The following is a 15422-nucleotide window of genomic DNA, read 5'->3' as shown; positions in this document are numbered from 1 at the left end:
TGAATTATTTGGTCCCTCCACAATTCTTTAATAACACATCTCATAGTTGGATCGAGTTCGTTTGATCGTTTTCACACCTGGTTTGTTTGGTTCAAATTTGAATAGCAAGCGGATAGCTTTTATTGTTTTTAATTGATTAATCTAAATTTTGTTACTTTTGATTTCATATGGTTTTCGTTGGTAGACTGTTTTAACTAGAAATTAAGGGTGTTCAAAAAACTCGATTACTCGAGAAACATGACACGATCAAGATTAGGTTTTGTTGTGTACTGAAAATGAAGGATTTTCCTCAAACGAGTGGCAAAATTTAATTAAATGTTTGAAAATTAAAAAAAAAAACAAATGTTTTATGAACTAACATTTTACTTTTAATAAAAATAAAAAATTTACGATTCACATCAATTGGGTTACTCTAAAAAAATGTCTCAACTCGACTCAACCCAATCCACGAATGCAAACTTACTCACTTCTTACACCATTCGTCCCGCTTCAATCTATGCTGACCCAATAACTATGAAACTCCCTTTATACAACTTTCATGGAGGCTGCCACAACTCTACTAGCCTGCCATTGCTAGCTCCTTTACATCTTCAACGCTGAAGAACACCGACATTCGTGTGGGCGGGCTAAATCGTTGTCTCTGTCGTCTGCTCGTTCTTTTATATTGTACTGAACGATATGGAACCTATTTAAGAAACCTTAGGGCGGGCTGAGTGATCTCCCAAAAGTGTGGAGCCCTATACCAGTAACATTATTTCCATACTTTCTACATTTTCACCCACCAAGTAAGGCTGAGGGAGAGAGAGACAGTGATCTTAATGTCATTACCTCAAAATTATGCAGTAGATATCGCAAGTCCTTACCGCCACAGCTTCATATGGTTTCGATCTTGCTTCATTCACAGGCTCGTATGTTCGGAGAGCTACGAGCAACGACTAGTGTGGTGTTGTCTATGGCATGGCCTGACATTCATAGGATAAAGTAATGTACAATAAGTCAACTCAAGATGCTAAATTTATAGGAAGGGGGAGGGTACCTTTAGTACAAAATTTTCACTGAGAAGGGGGAGGGTGTCCATAATACACCATACCGGGCGGCTGAAGCGGTCGGAAACTAGGTGCTAATGGTTGCTGTGCGAAAGGGACTGGTTGTGTTTGTATCATAGGTGATGGCTGCTGAGCTAAGGGCATTGGCTGTTGCAGCATCTGCTGAGTCAGGGGCACCATTGGACTAACCATACGGGGAATAGGCGGTGGTGGTACCGGAGTCGAGCTTGGAAGACTACCATAACCATATGGGGTTAAGACTCCATTCGAGAGCTGCATATATTGCTGGGAAGGCGCGTTCGGAAGCAACTGATATGGAGTTTGTGAATTGGGGGCTTGGCTTTGCATTGCCGGTTGGGGCACCATAACTGATTGATATGAATGGTTAGCTGGTGCAGGAAGGGGCTGCATAGACATGAAAACATTAGGATCTGAAACAATGGCTGATGCTTCAGGTTTTGTAATAGAATTGGCAGAGCGCACGGGGTTGGGCGTGAACGCATTCGATCCGTTATTGGTCTTTGTTAGAACAGTATTCTTTGCCTCCTCAGCTGCAAATGTGGAGAGAACCGATGTCATGATCATTTGAGATGAGCTAGAAGCTGCGAGCTTGTCGGCAACCTCTGCTGCAATGGCTGCAGCAGACTTGTTAGGACTCCGTCCAGCTTTCGCATTTGAATCGATTGTGGAACGTTTTGATAGATAACCTTCATCGTTTAACCGATTTTGCATATTTTTAGCCTCCTCTGCCTGAGCCTGAGCTACCTGTAATTAAGTTCGAAACGAAATAGGTAACGGTAACCAAAAATTCAATTACCAGCACCCATCAGATTCATACATAAATTGTAGCCCCCTCAAGGTTTTTAAAACGCGTTTCCTATGAAGAGGTTTCCACACTCTTATAAAGAATGTTTCGTTTTCCTCTCCAACCAATGTAAGATCTCACAATCCACCCCCCTTGAGGGCCCAGCGTCCTTTCTGGCACACAGCCTCGTGTCCACCCCCTTTGGGGCTCAGTCTTCTCACTGGCACATCGCCCAATGTCTGACTCTGATACCATTTGTAACGGTCCAAGCCCACCGCTAGCAGATATTGTCCTCTTTGAGCTTTCCCTTTTGGGCTCCCCTCAAGGTTCTTAAAACGTGTCTGCTAGAGAGAGGTTTCCACACTCTTATAAAGAATGTTTCGTTCTCCTCCCCAACCGATGCGAGATCTCTCAAACAGTCAAACTACAAACATTCATGTTGAAGATCTATCAAACGCTAAGTACAAGCCCAAGCAAAACGAGTCTAATTCACTCAAGAACATACCTGCATCTGAGTTCGAATATTCTCTAGCTCTGATTCCTACAATTGATTGTCCAGTTTCCCAAACATGTCAGTAGTTCATACTTCATAATGTAATACAGAAATAAAAATTTGTTCAAACTTCAAAGGACATGTTGAAATGATTGATCAAGATACCTGAACATGCAGGGCTTCTTTTAAATGAGATATAAGTGCCATCCGATTGCCTTCAACTGATTGTAGTTTCTGAATACACTGTTTCAGAATACTTTCTTCCTCTTCCAGTTCTTTGGCTAACTTCTTACGCTGAGGATTCTTCGCTGGAGGATAGTGATAGAAACTCAGAGACCAAATAATTTGGCAATTGCAACTAAAAGAACAAATATGAATTCCTTTCGAAACTAAAGACTCGAACCCACCGCTAGCAGATATTGTCCTCTTTGGGTTTTCTCTTTCGGGCTTCCTCTCAAAGTTTTTAAAATGCGTCTATTAGAGAGAGGTTTCCACACCCTTATAAATAATGTTTCGTTCCCCTCTCCAACTGTGTGGGATCTCACATCGATTGGAGATGAGAACGAGTGCCAGCGAGGACGCTGGGCCTCGAAGGGGGTGGATTGTGAGAACTCATATCGGTTGGGGAGGAGAACGAAGCATTTTTTATAAGGGTGTGGAAACTTCTCTCTAGCAAACGCGTTTTAAAAATCTCGAGGGGAAACCCGAAAGGGAAAATTCAAAGAGGACAATATCTGCTAGCGGTGGGCTTGGGTCGTTAATATCAAATCATTGTTGCCATACCCACGGAACAAGCAAAATCCACGTCGTTTTCCATCTTCCGTACACGTTGAACTGCAGAGTTACAGTTGGTCATCTCAGTTTCTTCATTAGAACATTCACTCAAAACCAGGTAGAATGCTGATACAATTTTTTCAGCTGCACTTCCAATAGACAATTTCTGCATACCAAATTAAGGATATATAATGTCAACTCAACTACGAAAATCGAAAACAAAGCAGAAGATAAAACGGTCGCTCACTGTTCTAATCGACCTTGAATCTCTTTTGACTATTCTGACTGATCGAGTACGCTTTTTACTAAACTCTAGAGGCGGAGGTGCCTCTTCCCGAAGTATTACATCTTTGAGGCTTCGAGTTCGGGATCCAAATACCTTCCTTTGTTCCCATATATCTACCTAAAAATATGGAACCACAAGTACTTTTTTAACAATGCTCAAGAATCTCAGACAACAATCACAGACTCCCAATAAAAAGGAGTAGCTCTCCTGATAAATTCTATTAGTAAAGCTCATAGGAAAATCTTAGAACATGATTGAAGGTCTTACCAATCTGGAAATCACATTCTTTCCATGGTTGTCAGCATGGTCAAGAACATCCTTAAGCGCTGATGGAAGAACCTTCCAGAACTCGGAAACAAATTCATTTCCCTTACGCTTGCTGTTTTGTAAGATATCATTAGCAAGATACAGAAGAGGAACTTTCTGGGCCATTTCTGAATTGTGGAATTGTTTATCCCATGTTGCAACAACCAGTTCAGCCTTGCATCTATGAAATATACACCAATGTGATAAAGCTATAGGAGAATGGTTAAGAACACAGAAATGCCTGTTGTAGCAAATTCAACATTGCTGGGTCAAGCTAACACCATCTAATTGATAGAAATGAGTACCCAAAACAATGGAAATCAAAGGCAACAAGATTATCCCAACCTAAAAAGAGATGAGAAATGGCGCAACGATAACGGAAGTATAGCATTACAGGAGTAAGCAAATGAAAAGGATACTTTCAATACACTGCTGCGTGCTATTGAGCTTCGACAGCTTATCAGCAAGTATTTGCTCGCTGAAGACGCTATTCATTCCAGTACAGCAGCAACAAACTACACTGTCAAACTAATAATAATATGAACAGTAGAAATCCCTAAGAGGCGCAGCAAGCAACACAAGAAAGATATCGAAACTCCAAGCAAGTATACACACCTTTAGGTGCCCAACAAAACCCAGAATCAGGGGAAGAAAATCAAATTCGACCCAGAAAAGTAGAAGCGGAACAAATCAAAGGAGATGAAACTAGAACAACGCCGGTGACGTCCACCGTGATCTATATTTTTGCTTTCCATTGTGAGATTTTTTCATTTAATTTTAGGCTTTAAATCCTCTTCATATATATAGGCCATTTAAGTTGGTCTAATTCGATCATGGGTGAAAAAGATTTACTAGTTGAACTCGAGGGTTAACCAATTTAAAGTCGACTAGAGTTCGGCTAAAAAAGTAAGCCTAAAAATACCACATTTTAAAAATACCCAATAACGTTCGTGTTCGTTCCTTTATAAACTTTCTGTGGGCACGAGTTCTGAAAATAAAAAGCTAATATTGACGATTCAAATGAACCCTAATTGCTTGTATTGAATAAATTGTAGAGATGTAGAAGCTCTAAGAATATGGTCTAAATATCCTTGTTAAATACAATACAACCAAGAAGCTGACACATTTAAAGAACAGTCAAAAGAACAGTAAGAAACGAGATCCAAAGAGGTTGAAGGCATCCTGTGATACAACAAATCTAACTCATCATAGGTTCATTTGTTCCGACAGGTAAATATGATTACATAACCAAATACAGAGTAATCCATTTTTAGAAGTCAATTCTCAATATCCTAACCAATATGCAAGAAAAACCTACCCATCTGATACTCTATTTTGCCATTTTTAGCTCAACAGAGATAAATTCCTCCCTGCCAGCACTCAAGACATTCAAAAACATGCCACTCTACGCTTTTTTTTACCTTTGCAAACTCTAAACTCACTAAGGAATCCACAGGGCGGCAGTAGCAGCAGCCACAATACAACACTGAGACACCGGACATTGTCTCGACTTACTGCTTGGTATCTTTTCCCCTTGCTGCTGCTGCACGTTTTACCTGCACCTGTTCATCTGATAAAGGTAAATAGTAGATGCGAGGAGTAGCTTTGGTTTTCTTGAAGAGGTCATCTAATGTGACGATGGGAGTGTCGACTTTATCGGGAAGTGCAGGTGGGGGTGGGAGTGGAAGCTGCTCCCTTGCTTGAGCAAGGTTGTTTGTGGGTGGGGGTGGTGGCAAAGATGGTGACGGAGCAAAATGCTGCCTTGGTTGACGAGGTGAAGGCTCTGGTTGCATCGGTGGGGGCATAGTAGAAACCGGTGGAGCAACCGCCGCAGGTGTAGGAGTCTGTGGAGACTCCACTCGAATTTTTACTTCTTGAGGATCAACAAACTCAGCTATAAGAAGACGCCCACCATTTGGTGGCCATTGCAAGTTGTAAACAGCATCTCTAGTCTTCATGGCTTCTTCCACCGATGAGTACTGGGATCATTGACAGTAGTTTCCAAGCAACAATTAGTATGTTATGTCCATAGGAATCAAATTCCAAAACTATACACCTCCTATAAGCAGGAACAAATTAGATTCCGACAACTAGGAGCAAAGAGTCTTACAGTTACATAGCAATGCGTCTTGATGTGATCCATCCAGAAACTGGAGACACTACCAGTCTTACCCAGAAGCTCTTGCACAGCTTTGAGGGTAAATGGACGCAGAAAACGGTCGATTTTTAGTGAATTGGTGGGAGGTTTTGGTGATGGTGGAACTATACAAGGGAAAAGAGAGGAAAGTGAGTCAGATGTAGCCCAGAATTTGAAATATAGTCAACTTGTCAAATTTAACTCACCAACACGTTCCTTTGATGGATCTTCACTAGCTGTGGAGTCGGATCTCGAGAAATTGCGTTTCGGAGTAATGGACTGATGAATGTCCTTTGAATTACTAGTAGATGTATGAGCAGCATTTTGAGGCTCTGGAATTTTGAGGTTTTCAGCATTCCACCTACACTGTCTCTTTACAGATTCATTTCCAACCACTGCTTGATCTGCCAAATAATCTCATCAGACAAAAAAAAAACCAAGACAATTGATCTAAATGTGAAGAAAATCCAATGCAGAATAATGTTATTCAACCGAATCGACAATCAATAAGACTTTTATGTCTACCAATCAAACAGCACATCAAGTTCTATAAGCAGAGAAACAGATTCTCATTCAGGACAAAACTTGGAATTTGCAGAAGAGCGACTAAAATTTAACATTAAAGTAGATTTTAACATAGACTGAAAACGAGCAGGATTCCACTGAAATGGGGACAATCCATCACGAAAAAACATCTTGACTGATGCCTCATGGTATGGCCAGAAAACGGTACGGAGAAAGAGATATCGGTAGAAACAGATATGGAGACAGAAACCTGTCCATTTACCTGGAAACAAAAGTAAATCCCTGAAAATTTTCAATTACCGTCGCTGGAGAAAATATTAGTTCAACTGAAAACAAGATTTCACAGAATCATGAGCCATTCATTATATTTGAAGGTCGTCTTATGTCTAACGAGAAGAAATCCTTCATGAATGAAAGAGGTACAAACAAATCAAGAAGAAAAAGGAAAATGAAAAACATCGAGCGAACACGGTAAAATATAGGGGTTTAACTTTAGAGCTTTACACATTTTTTTTCCAACATCTACTTATATTCAAAACCAGAATAACTATATTGCAGAAAACCCACCAACATAACACGGTAATGACTATGCCAAAAAAAAAATTTAACATCTACGATACTCCCGATGAACAACGAATTTCTCTTCATCATCGAACATCATTTAGCTACCAACTTCTTTCAGAAAAGCCAATGCAGAGACAGCAGCAAACTAAATATCAACTAAACTTCCGAAAACTAAAAAAATCCATTGAAAGAAAGCTAGCGACGTTTTTAACTGCAGTTACTTCTAGAACCAATAATTAGTTTCAAGAAACTCAAAGAGACAGATAGAGATGCACTCTCCTTATAGTTCTTTTTACGACAGTGGCTGAGGTGTACTCTAAAACTGCATATATATACGCCAGAAAATGAAAATGATTACAATATTGCATATAGCTAACAAAAAAGAAGAAACCAATTCAACTAATTGTTATAACATCATTAATGGAAAAATCAAAAGGGTAGCTATGATAATAGTTCATTATCCCCAACTAAAGTGACGTCCATTGTATTGCCAAGCAAAGCTTTAATTCAAAATTCCTAAACATAAACTGAACTTCATGATGAAAATTTTATGTACGACCGAAAAACTAAAATGAAAATTCGAAATTCACAAAATCAGTGGAGTTATTCGCATAAATATTAATTTAGGCTGAGAAAATAACACAATTTTTATATATTTCCCTTCAGTTTGGTGCAATGGATCGGGCTTGGGGTAAGGGGAGAAGGTCAGGAAATATATCATTACCATGAAGCTTTCTTTTTTCAGCAGGCAAAGATGAAACCTCGTTCTCTGTATCAAGATACTTTTTATCTGCAGTTGAACCTCGCACTGCTATGTCTGCAACTTTTTCCTCTTTGCATATAAGGCCCTCACTTTTTACATTCTTCTCTCCCATTTCTTTAGGATTATTCCCCAAAACAGTCTTATTCTCTACGGCATCTTCTATTGAATCATCCCCGGAACTTCTATCTAAATTTAGCTTTTCAGAAAACCCCGCATCATCATGCTTCTCATGAACCTCAGAAATCATGTCCTTAACATCATAATCTTCATTCACAATAGGCTCTATAACATCTTTGTTCTCAGGTGACTCCACAACATCACTGTTTGCAAGTGAGTGTTCAACATTCTTGTTCACAGATGGCTCTTCAACATCCATTGGATGTGATTCGCCAGCATCTGGGACAATAATGCTGGATGATGGTTCCACCATCTCCTGCTTAACATCTAGTTCTAATTGTACATGATCAGCAGATATATTTTCCTTTAGTTCAATCATTTGATTAATTGTCACAGAATCAGTAGAAATAGAATCAGTTCTTACTTGAGACCCTAAAACAGGGCTGACCTCAGATACCTGGCTGTCTGAAGCAGACGAGTCGTGCACGAAATTTGCCTGCTGAGACTTCAAATTCTCATTCTCCCCCTCGAGCTCCATTTTCACATCATCCAGCTGGGACTTTGAATCCTCACTATCCACCTGGGGCTTCGATTTCTCAATCTCCAACTCGACCTTCGAATTTTCGTTATTCTTGCTTTCCATATTCTGCAAACCTTCCACACCTAACGCTACTTCAGAAGCCACACTTTCAGTTACCGTAATTTTAGTTTCCACAGTAGTGACATGGATAGCCGACCCCTCTTCTACCCTAGGACAACCATTGAGACTAGCCCCATCTTTAAGTTCCCCATCGTCCCCAGCTGCAGTACTGTCATTCCTGTCAACCTGAACTTCAACATCTTCTACATTCAGAATCTTTTTAGCATCTTCATTTGAGTCTTTTGCCGTCGATGCATGCACTTGGTTATTGTCACTATTCGTAACTGGAGGGTCACCATCAACACCATTGGTTTCCTCCGCATTTTCTTCCCTTTCATTTCGAAGCGCTTCATCCAACCGTTTTACCAAATCTTCCTTCAGGCCTCTGATGGTTAATTTCCGTCTCTTAAGCTCCTCTTTCAACTCCGTAACCCTCCACTGATCAATGGGTCGATTGTCAAGAACTTGATATTTCGATTTCGAAGACATCCTTTTAAATTCAAAACTCAAATTTCAAACCTGAAAGAAAGGGCAAAACGAACCCAGTACCAGAGGTATAAGAATCGACGAAAAACATCAAACGACACGATAAAATATAGAACATCAAAAAAAAAAAAAAAACGATCTTGAAAATGACTCACGGAAGTATTTGCTTGACGTTGCGGAGAGGAATTTTCCTTAGAGGAGGAAATGAAAGGGAAATTGTAACCCTAATTCCATAAGACAAAAGCCGCCATTAGAAATTAAAAGGGAAAAAACTCAGCAACCATTGAAGAAACCCCACAAAACTCAAAATATAAAATAGATGAAGAAATGACTCCCAGGTGCCGGAACAACGGCCTGAACTCGTCGCTGAAACCTGAAAACAAACGAAGAGGAGAGAAGAAACAGAAATTTGAAAGAGATAAAATGGAAATGTGTTGTTTCAAACACAAATTTATCTGTTGAATCTATGGCGTAGAAGTAGAAACAGAGCGCAGAGAGGGTGGGGTGGGGGTACTTCTAGGGTTTTTTGCTTCGTCCATTAAATTTCAATATTTCGCTTACGAAAGGTCGAAAATACCCCTCCCCACCCCCTGTACGGCCAAAATAAGCGCCATAGATAATGAGTTAAATTATTATGGTCCAAATCCTAACTTATTGTCTTTATATAATAGTGAAATTAAGCCTCAATGTCATTAATTACTCTATTTTTATGTGATTACATTACTTGGTTTACGGTTCACGGGCAAGATTTGATCAAACTATAAGAACCCGACACCCAACTTATGAGATCACACATTGGTATGCTTTTATACGAGTGTAGTAACGCAAACACGTTTTAAAAACCTTGAGGGAAAGACCAAATAGGATAATATCGGCTAGCAATGGGCTTGAGCCGTTACAAATGGTATCAGAGATAGACATCAGACGATGTGTCAACGAGGAGACTGAGCCACAAAGGAGGTGGACAAGAGACAAGAGACGATGTGCCAGCAAAGACGTTGGGACCCGAAGGACCCGTAGGAGGTGGGTTGGGCACTCCCCAAATGAAGAGAAACATTCACCATTGTTTTGGGTATCAAAATGCTCTACTTATTTATAGCTTAAACAAAAACAATAATACTAAACTAAAGATTACACAACTCCAATGGAGCTAGTACTTCTATTAAGTAAAAAGGCAAAGCAACATAGAAGAAACCTAGACTTTGTCGAAAGTGTTTGGTCTCTAGATCCAAAGTTTTGTCCCTATGGTATCGATTTTTACTCGCTTTCTTCGTCGCTGTCTTGCTGCAAGGTCAAGTGATTTAGGTTCTTCTCCAATGGTGGAAGTCCATCCTCCGAATCGTCGGAACCCTCATCGTCTTCGCTCACAGATGACTTTTCTGCACCTACAACATACAACCCACAACCCGTCATTTGTTCGAGTTACACCCTAACAAGTACTAGAAAACGACTATACTTCCAAATGAAAAGCCATTACCCTCCATTGGTTTAGCCCAAGTTGGTTTGGTTTTCTAAAATGTAGAACGACAAAAACAGCCGATCGGTTTGGTTTGGTTTGGTTAGATGATGTTGGCGGTTGCCTTTTGTCAATTCGGATCGTTTTTGTACCGACACATATTTGACAATCTATTCAACGAGAGTGCTACGATTGTGTCTACATAACTATTGGACGTAGATTTAGATACTTACATGTCCTTCGTAACTACGAGATGCAAATTTGAAATACTTGTGCCGTTTTTCTCTTCTATATCCAACGATTTCTCCACACATTTTTTTTCAAATTAAGGCGCGAAACAAACATGAGACAGATGTACTTAGTTCAAAAGAATACCTTCTAGAACACGAGGTTCCTTCGGGACTTGTCGTTGTTGTGATAACCAAGAATTCTGGACCGAAATGATATCAGCACTATTCTCGCATGCTGAGTATTGTTTTAGAAGTTCTCTGTGTGATACGAAGAGGAATTAGCAAGCATTGACATAGAAAAAAGCTCAAATGATAGCAATTTACAAGCCTTGAACTCCACTCGTTTGTACACTTCAAGTGCTTAACAAAGTATTTCCGAGTGTTTTTAATCACTTAAAAAGTCATTTCAAATAAGCTCTATTAGGTATGCTTAGGTAATCGATAAAACATACCTATTAACGGAAAGAAAAGCATGGCCCCACTTGAACTTACCAAGCAACAAATCTGCTGTTTCCCCTTCTCCACTGTTGGTTCAGTTCAATAGAAAAAGTTAAACAAAATGGACAGAAAGCTTGCTCAATTACACCAACAGATAATCATATTTCCAGCTATGAAAAGTTCAAACATCGAGAAAGAAACGTGATAAGCAGAGCGTTGACATTAACGAAACCATAAAGCAAACTTCTTCATAGTTATGTATGTCGGAGTGAAGTGACTGATAAAACCATTCTATAGCAATCCAAGCCCACCGCTAGCAGATATTGTCCTCTTTGGGCTTTCCCTTCTAGGCTTCCCCTCAAGGTTTTAAAACGCGTCTGCTAGGGAGAGGTTTCCACACCCTTATAAGAAATGTTTCGTTCCCCTCTCCAACCAATGTGGGATCTCACAATCCACCCCACTTAAGGGTCCAGCTTCCTCGCTAGAACAACGCCCGGTGTCTGCCTTTGATACCATTTGTAACAACTCAGGCCCACGGCTAGCAAATATTTTAAAACGCGTCTACTAGGAGAGGTTTCCACACCCTTATAAGGAATGTTTCATTCTCCTATCCAACCAATGTGAGATCTCACAAGCATATTGTAATAAACGATGTACAACGCCTTATAAATCTTAGATAATGAGTAGATCTACAATGAGATTTTTTTGTAAGCTGATTATTACCCCAAATTTATGACAAAAGGATATACAATGACATGAGATAAGTAATCGACATAAATCTCAGAAGAATCTAGAAACCAACTGGCACACATGAGAAGAGATGACATAGAGATTGTGTTACCATATGATTAGAGCGGCGGCTAACGCTTCGACACAAGATAACTCACATGGTCGACCGTAATTTACTGGGTTTGCTGCTACTAGCCAAGGTACTACAAATATTTGCACCAAAAGATTTGCAGAAAGTGAAAACCAGAATCAGGAGAAAAAACAATGATATAATAATTATACTCATTGCCAAAGCCAACCAAATAGAGTCTTGCCAGGAAAATCCACTTCACTAAACTTAGTGAAATCTTGAAAAAAAAACATTAAAAATCATAAAACAGTAATCTCTTACATAGGCGAGGAGCACCACAACGCAACTTCACAAATGGAACATCACCAAGACGTGCCCACGAGCAATCCACAACGGCTAAGCCTCTTTGTTTAAGAAGACTATGATCTTCTTTAGAGACACAATTCACCCCCACTGGACTGCAAAAATTTTCAGATTAATACCAGCAAAAGGTTCACAAGCCTTTGAGTCAGAATTTAGTCAATACATTATGAAATGGGCAAAGGTTGTAACAGAGTAAGGGCTAAAGCAAAGTACTTAGCTAGTTCATAGACCACACATTCACTAACGAATAGCTCTACTCTAGTGAGAACACTTCCTCTGCAAGAGCTCAGAATCTCATTGCTACCTCTTACATTTTCCCCTTTTTGCTTATAAGCACTGGGATTTTATGATGGAAGCCTTTACATGGTCCATAGTCTCCCAGCAAATGTCCATGACAATGCCACCCTTATAGAGATGGAAAAAAATATACCCTTTGGTTGGAATCCTTGGTGTGAGAGAAACTGCATCTTCAATGGCTCCACAACTCATTTTAATAAATTCTTAGATTTGTTTCTTTTTACAGCCTCATACTGGTGTAAATGATACAAAGTTTACAGCCTTGATACTCTTGTTACAAGTTGGAAATGTTTTTTGTAATCCACCATAGGTGTTTGGGAGGACCATCCTTTCCTTTTACATATATTTCATTCATTCATGAAACAGCCCAAGTCCACCACTAGTAGATATTATCCATTTTGGCCCGTTACGTATTGCCGTCAGCCTCATGCGTCTACTAAGGAGAGGTTTTCACACCCTTATAAGGAATGTTTCGTTCTACTCTCTATCCAATATTCACAATCCACCCCCTCTGGGGACCAGCGTCCTTATTGGGACAACGCTCGGTGACTGGCTTTGATACCATTGGTAACAACCCAAGCCCACCGCTAGCAAATATTGTCAGCTTTGGTCCGTTATGTATCGCCGTCAGTTTCACGATTTTAAAACGCGTCAGCTAATGAGAGGTTTTCACACCCTTATAAGGAATACTTCATTCCCCTCTCCAACCAACGTGGGATCTCACAATTCAATCAATCAACCAACCAATGGAGTCTTGATTCCCCCACATAATATATGATTGGTCTAGAGGTCACCCCTACCAACCAGCCATAAGTGAGGCATGTAACTCCTATTTCAATAAAGGAATGGTAGGTGCATTGAAGGGCAAGACAAACTCGAGGAACGGCATTAATCCATCCATTAATCCATCGCAACAATTTGAGGAACGGCACAACGCCCTTCGTAGACACGAGTGGATATTCACTCAAAAGTATTCAATCCAAAAGCCATTCAAAACAAACAGATTACTGGAAAATAGCACCAAATGTCAAAGATGACTTCACAACACCCAACAATAATAGAATAGTACCTCCATTCAGACAGCAAACAAATTCAAAGTTCCTCAACACTCAGGAAAGCAATTTCTTGTAGCAGTATTATCATACACTAACGTCTAGCTACAACTAGTACACTAGGAAACATAATTGTTCACAGTACCTTAAGACAATGCCTCCAAACCCACTGTTAACACGCAAATCCTGCACGAATTCAATAGAAGTTAGATAATTTTTTTATATGTAGAAAGAAATCGAATTAAAACCTTAAACGAGCATGAATCAGATTATTCATATAGTTTTAAACCATACAACCTCAATTGATGAAGCAACTTGGAAATAATTAAAGCAAACTGTACTTTTTTTCCTTAGTTTTTAGTATTTCATTTGGTCCCTCGTTTTGCTAAGTTGCAACTTTTATGATCTAAATTGGGACTTCCCACATTGGTTGGGGAGGAGAACAAACCACCATTTATAAGGGTGTGGAAACCTTCCCCTAGCAGACGCGTTTTAAAGCCTTGAGGGGAAGCCCGAAAGGGAAAGCCTAAAGAGGACAAGGTAGTGGTGGATCTGGGCCGTTACATAAACCATCTACATTAGATTTCCTTCAGCATTTAATCACCATACAACCTATTTTTCTATAGACTTCCATTCCTGTTATCCAAAATATCATATTCATATCAATACCAATCATCACATGTGAGCATACTTGCAAAATTCCCGGCAAGATCATATAGAACTAAGCCAATACATCCAACAAGACATTTTGTATAATCATTGTAGAGAGTGGATATGAGCAAAATAGTTTAAAATATGAGTATAAAAGAAAAGAAGACAATTAGGTACTTTCTTTTAACAAGCCAAATCGTGCGAGTTTGCGTCCTGTGCACCTTTTTGCATCACACTGCCCAAAATCCTGAATCAACAGCAAAACACCATCAATTTCAGATTACAAACAGCTAAGTAAGCTTAAGAAAAGGGTTCATTACAGACCCACATGGCAAGCTGAATTTTTGGTACTGCTAGCTCCTCTTCATTGTCTGCAACACAAAGGAACTCATCAAGCACCTAAATCCAATGCCTCTCCTCCACCATAATGGGGCTTCTATAAACACAACTAAATCACAGACAAAATAGGCACCTGGGTCGATTGGCAAACACTCGTCCTCTCTGAAAAACCCCAAAAAGAAAGCAAATGAGCAATAACAACGAGACGAATCAGGGGGGAAAAGGGTAAGTGTATATGTAGTTACCCAATAAATTTATGGCCTCGAGAAGATTGTCCGCGCCGCGGATGATGATTTTTGAAGCGTCTAGGCTTGTTGTGACTCATTCTGAAGCAGATTAGTAAAGTGGGAATCGGGGCTTCTGGGTTCTCTTTTTCTCTGCGGCTCTAGTCAGGTATTACGCGGCTTCAATATTTTGTTTTCCTTTCCGTTTGGAGAATGGCTTCGCTGATTTGGTATCGCCGTCCACAGATGCGGCGGAACTAGTACACGACGGCGCCGGACGAACGCTTTCTCCAAGACAGAAGGTTTTATGTTTAGTAGGCGCTCAAATGTCTAATAAATTTAAGATTTTTATTTGATAAATTATTTTTAAAATTTTTAATTTCATTTTATTCAATATATTTATAATTATCTGGATTTTAAAATTTATACTTTTAATAAATTTTAAATTTAATATTTCAAAGTTAATTTTTAGGTTAATATATACTTTATTTATTACAAAATCAATAATAAACTTACACTAAATTTAAGATTTTTTAAAATTTAATGACTAAATAAATTTAAATAATTGAAAGTAAATTGCAATATCTGTTTTTTTTTTCCTTAAAAAAACGGAATAAATAAATAAATTTAT

General features: G+C 39.3%; 3 protein-coding genes across 16 annotated transcripts; all 3 read right to left on the bottom strand.

The window, feature by feature from the left end:
* Positions 1-366: 366 nt before the first annotated feature.
* Positions 367-4469, bottom strand: LOC111435888 (regulation of nuclear pre-mRNA domain-containing protein 1A-like). 12 transcript variants are annotated; one of them, XR_002709144.1, is made up of 9 exons: positions 4130-4469; positions 3672-3919; positions 3366-3521; positions 3128-3284; positions 2510-2652; positions 2357-2392; positions 1037-1811; positions 864-962; positions 367-791 (listed from the first exon to the last, which is right to left on the bottom strand). XR_002709144.1 is itself a non-coding variant. In XM_023073478.1 (9 exons), exons 1-8 carry the CDS (start codon positions 4203-4205, stop codon positions 1053-1055), a joined length of 1503 nt encoding a protein of 500 aa, XP_022929246.1. In that variant the 5' UTR covers positions 4206-4469; the 3' UTR covers positions 367-962; positions 1037-1052. The 12 variants fall into 12 exon arrangements, 10 of the variants coding, with proteins under 10 accessions (XP_022929246.1, XP_022929245.1, XP_022929241.1 ...); XR_002709145.1 differs by having other exon boundaries at positions 367-685; XM_023073478.1 differs by having other exon boundaries at positions 367-962; positions 1037-1681; positions 1754-1811.
* A 385-nt stretch (positions 4470-4854) lies between these two features.
* Positions 4855-9468, bottom strand: LOC111435887 (histone acetyltransferase KAT6A-like). Of its 2 annotated transcripts, none has more exons than XM_023073469.1 (5): positions 9098-9468; positions 7661-8975; positions 6054-6251; positions 5821-5972; positions 4855-5689 (listed from the first exon to the last, which is right to left on the bottom strand). In XM_023073469.1, exons 2-5 carry the CDS (start codon positions 8943-8945, stop codon positions 5222-5224), a joined length of 2103 nt encoding a protein of 700 aa, XP_022929237.1. In that variant the 5' UTR covers positions 8946-8975; positions 9098-9468; the 3' UTR covers positions 4855-5221. The 2 variants fall into 2 exon arrangements, with proteins under 2 accessions (XP_022929237.1, XP_022929238.1); XM_023073470.1 differs by having other exon boundaries at positions 6054-6242.
* A 524-nt stretch (positions 9469-9992) lies between these two features.
* LOC111435889 (ribosome biogenesis protein TSR3 homolog) lies at positions 9993-15111 on the bottom strand. 2 transcript variants are annotated; one of them, XM_023073483.1, is made up of 10 exons: positions 14813-15111; positions 14701-14729; positions 14553-14599; positions 14410-14475; positions 13723-13763; positions 12187-12323; positions 11908-11998; positions 11081-11152; positions 10774-10886; positions 9993-10321 (listed from the first exon to the last, which is right to left on the bottom strand). In XM_023073483.1, the coding sequence occupies exons 1-10, from the start codon at positions 14890-14892 to the stop codon at positions 10200-10202; spliced, it is 798 nt and encodes a 265-aa protein (XP_022929251.1). In that variant the 5' UTR covers positions 14893-15111; the 3' UTR covers positions 9993-10199. The 2 variants fall into 2 exon arrangements, with proteins under 2 accessions (XP_022929251.1, XP_022929250.1); XM_023073482.1 differs by having other exon boundaries at positions 9998-10327.
* Between the last annotated feature and the right edge of the window lie 311 nt (positions 15112-15422).

The sequence above is a fragment of the Cucurbita moschata genome, unplaced genomic scaffold (genome assembly GCF_002738365.1).
Source record: "Cucurbita moschata cultivar Rifu unplaced genomic scaffold, Cmos_1.0 Cmo_Scf00051, whole genome shotgun sequence".
Taxonomy (NCBI): Eukaryota; Viridiplantae; Streptophyta; class Magnoliopsida; order Cucurbitales; family Cucurbitaceae; genus Cucurbita; species Cucurbita moschata.
This window is presented reverse-complemented; position numbering and strand designations above follow the sequence as displayed.

Coding starts and splice junctions, on each gene's coding strand:
- LOC111435888 (XM_023073471.1), bottom strand. CDS start 4,205: ATGAATAGCGTCTTCAGCGAGCAAATACTTGCTGATAAGCTGTCGAAG. Junction 3,522..3,671: donor AGAATGTGATTTCCAGATTG/GTAAGACCTTCA, acceptor CCATATTTTTAG/GTAGATATATGGGAACAAAG. Junction 1,812..2,356: donor ATATTCGAACTCAGATGCAG/GTATGTTCTTGA, acceptor ACTTAATTACAG/GTAGCTCAGGCTCAGGCAGA.
- LOC111435887 (XM_023073469.1), bottom strand. CDS start 8,945: ATGTCTTCGAAATCGAAATATCAAGTTCTTGACAATCGACCCATTGAT. Junction 6,252..7,660: donor TGAAAAAAGAAAGCTTCATG/GTAATGATATAT, acceptor ATTATTTGGCAG/ATCAAGCAGTGGTTGGAAAT. Junction 5,973..6,053: donor TCCATCAAAGGAACGTGTTG/GTGAGTTAAATT, acceptor TCCCTTGTATAG/TTCCACCATCACCAAAACCT.
- LOC111435889 (XM_023073482.1), bottom strand. CDS start 14,892: ATGAGTCACAACAAGCCTAGACGCTTCAAAAATCATCATCCGCGGCGC. Junction 11,999..12,186: donor TTGTGGTGCTCCTCGCCTAT/GTAAGAGATTAC, acceptor AAATATTTGTAG/TACCTTGGCTAGTAGCAGCA. Junction 11,153..11,907: donor GCCGCCGCTCTAATCATATG/GTAACACAATCT, acceptor CTGAACCAACAG/TGGAGAAGGGGAAACAGCAG.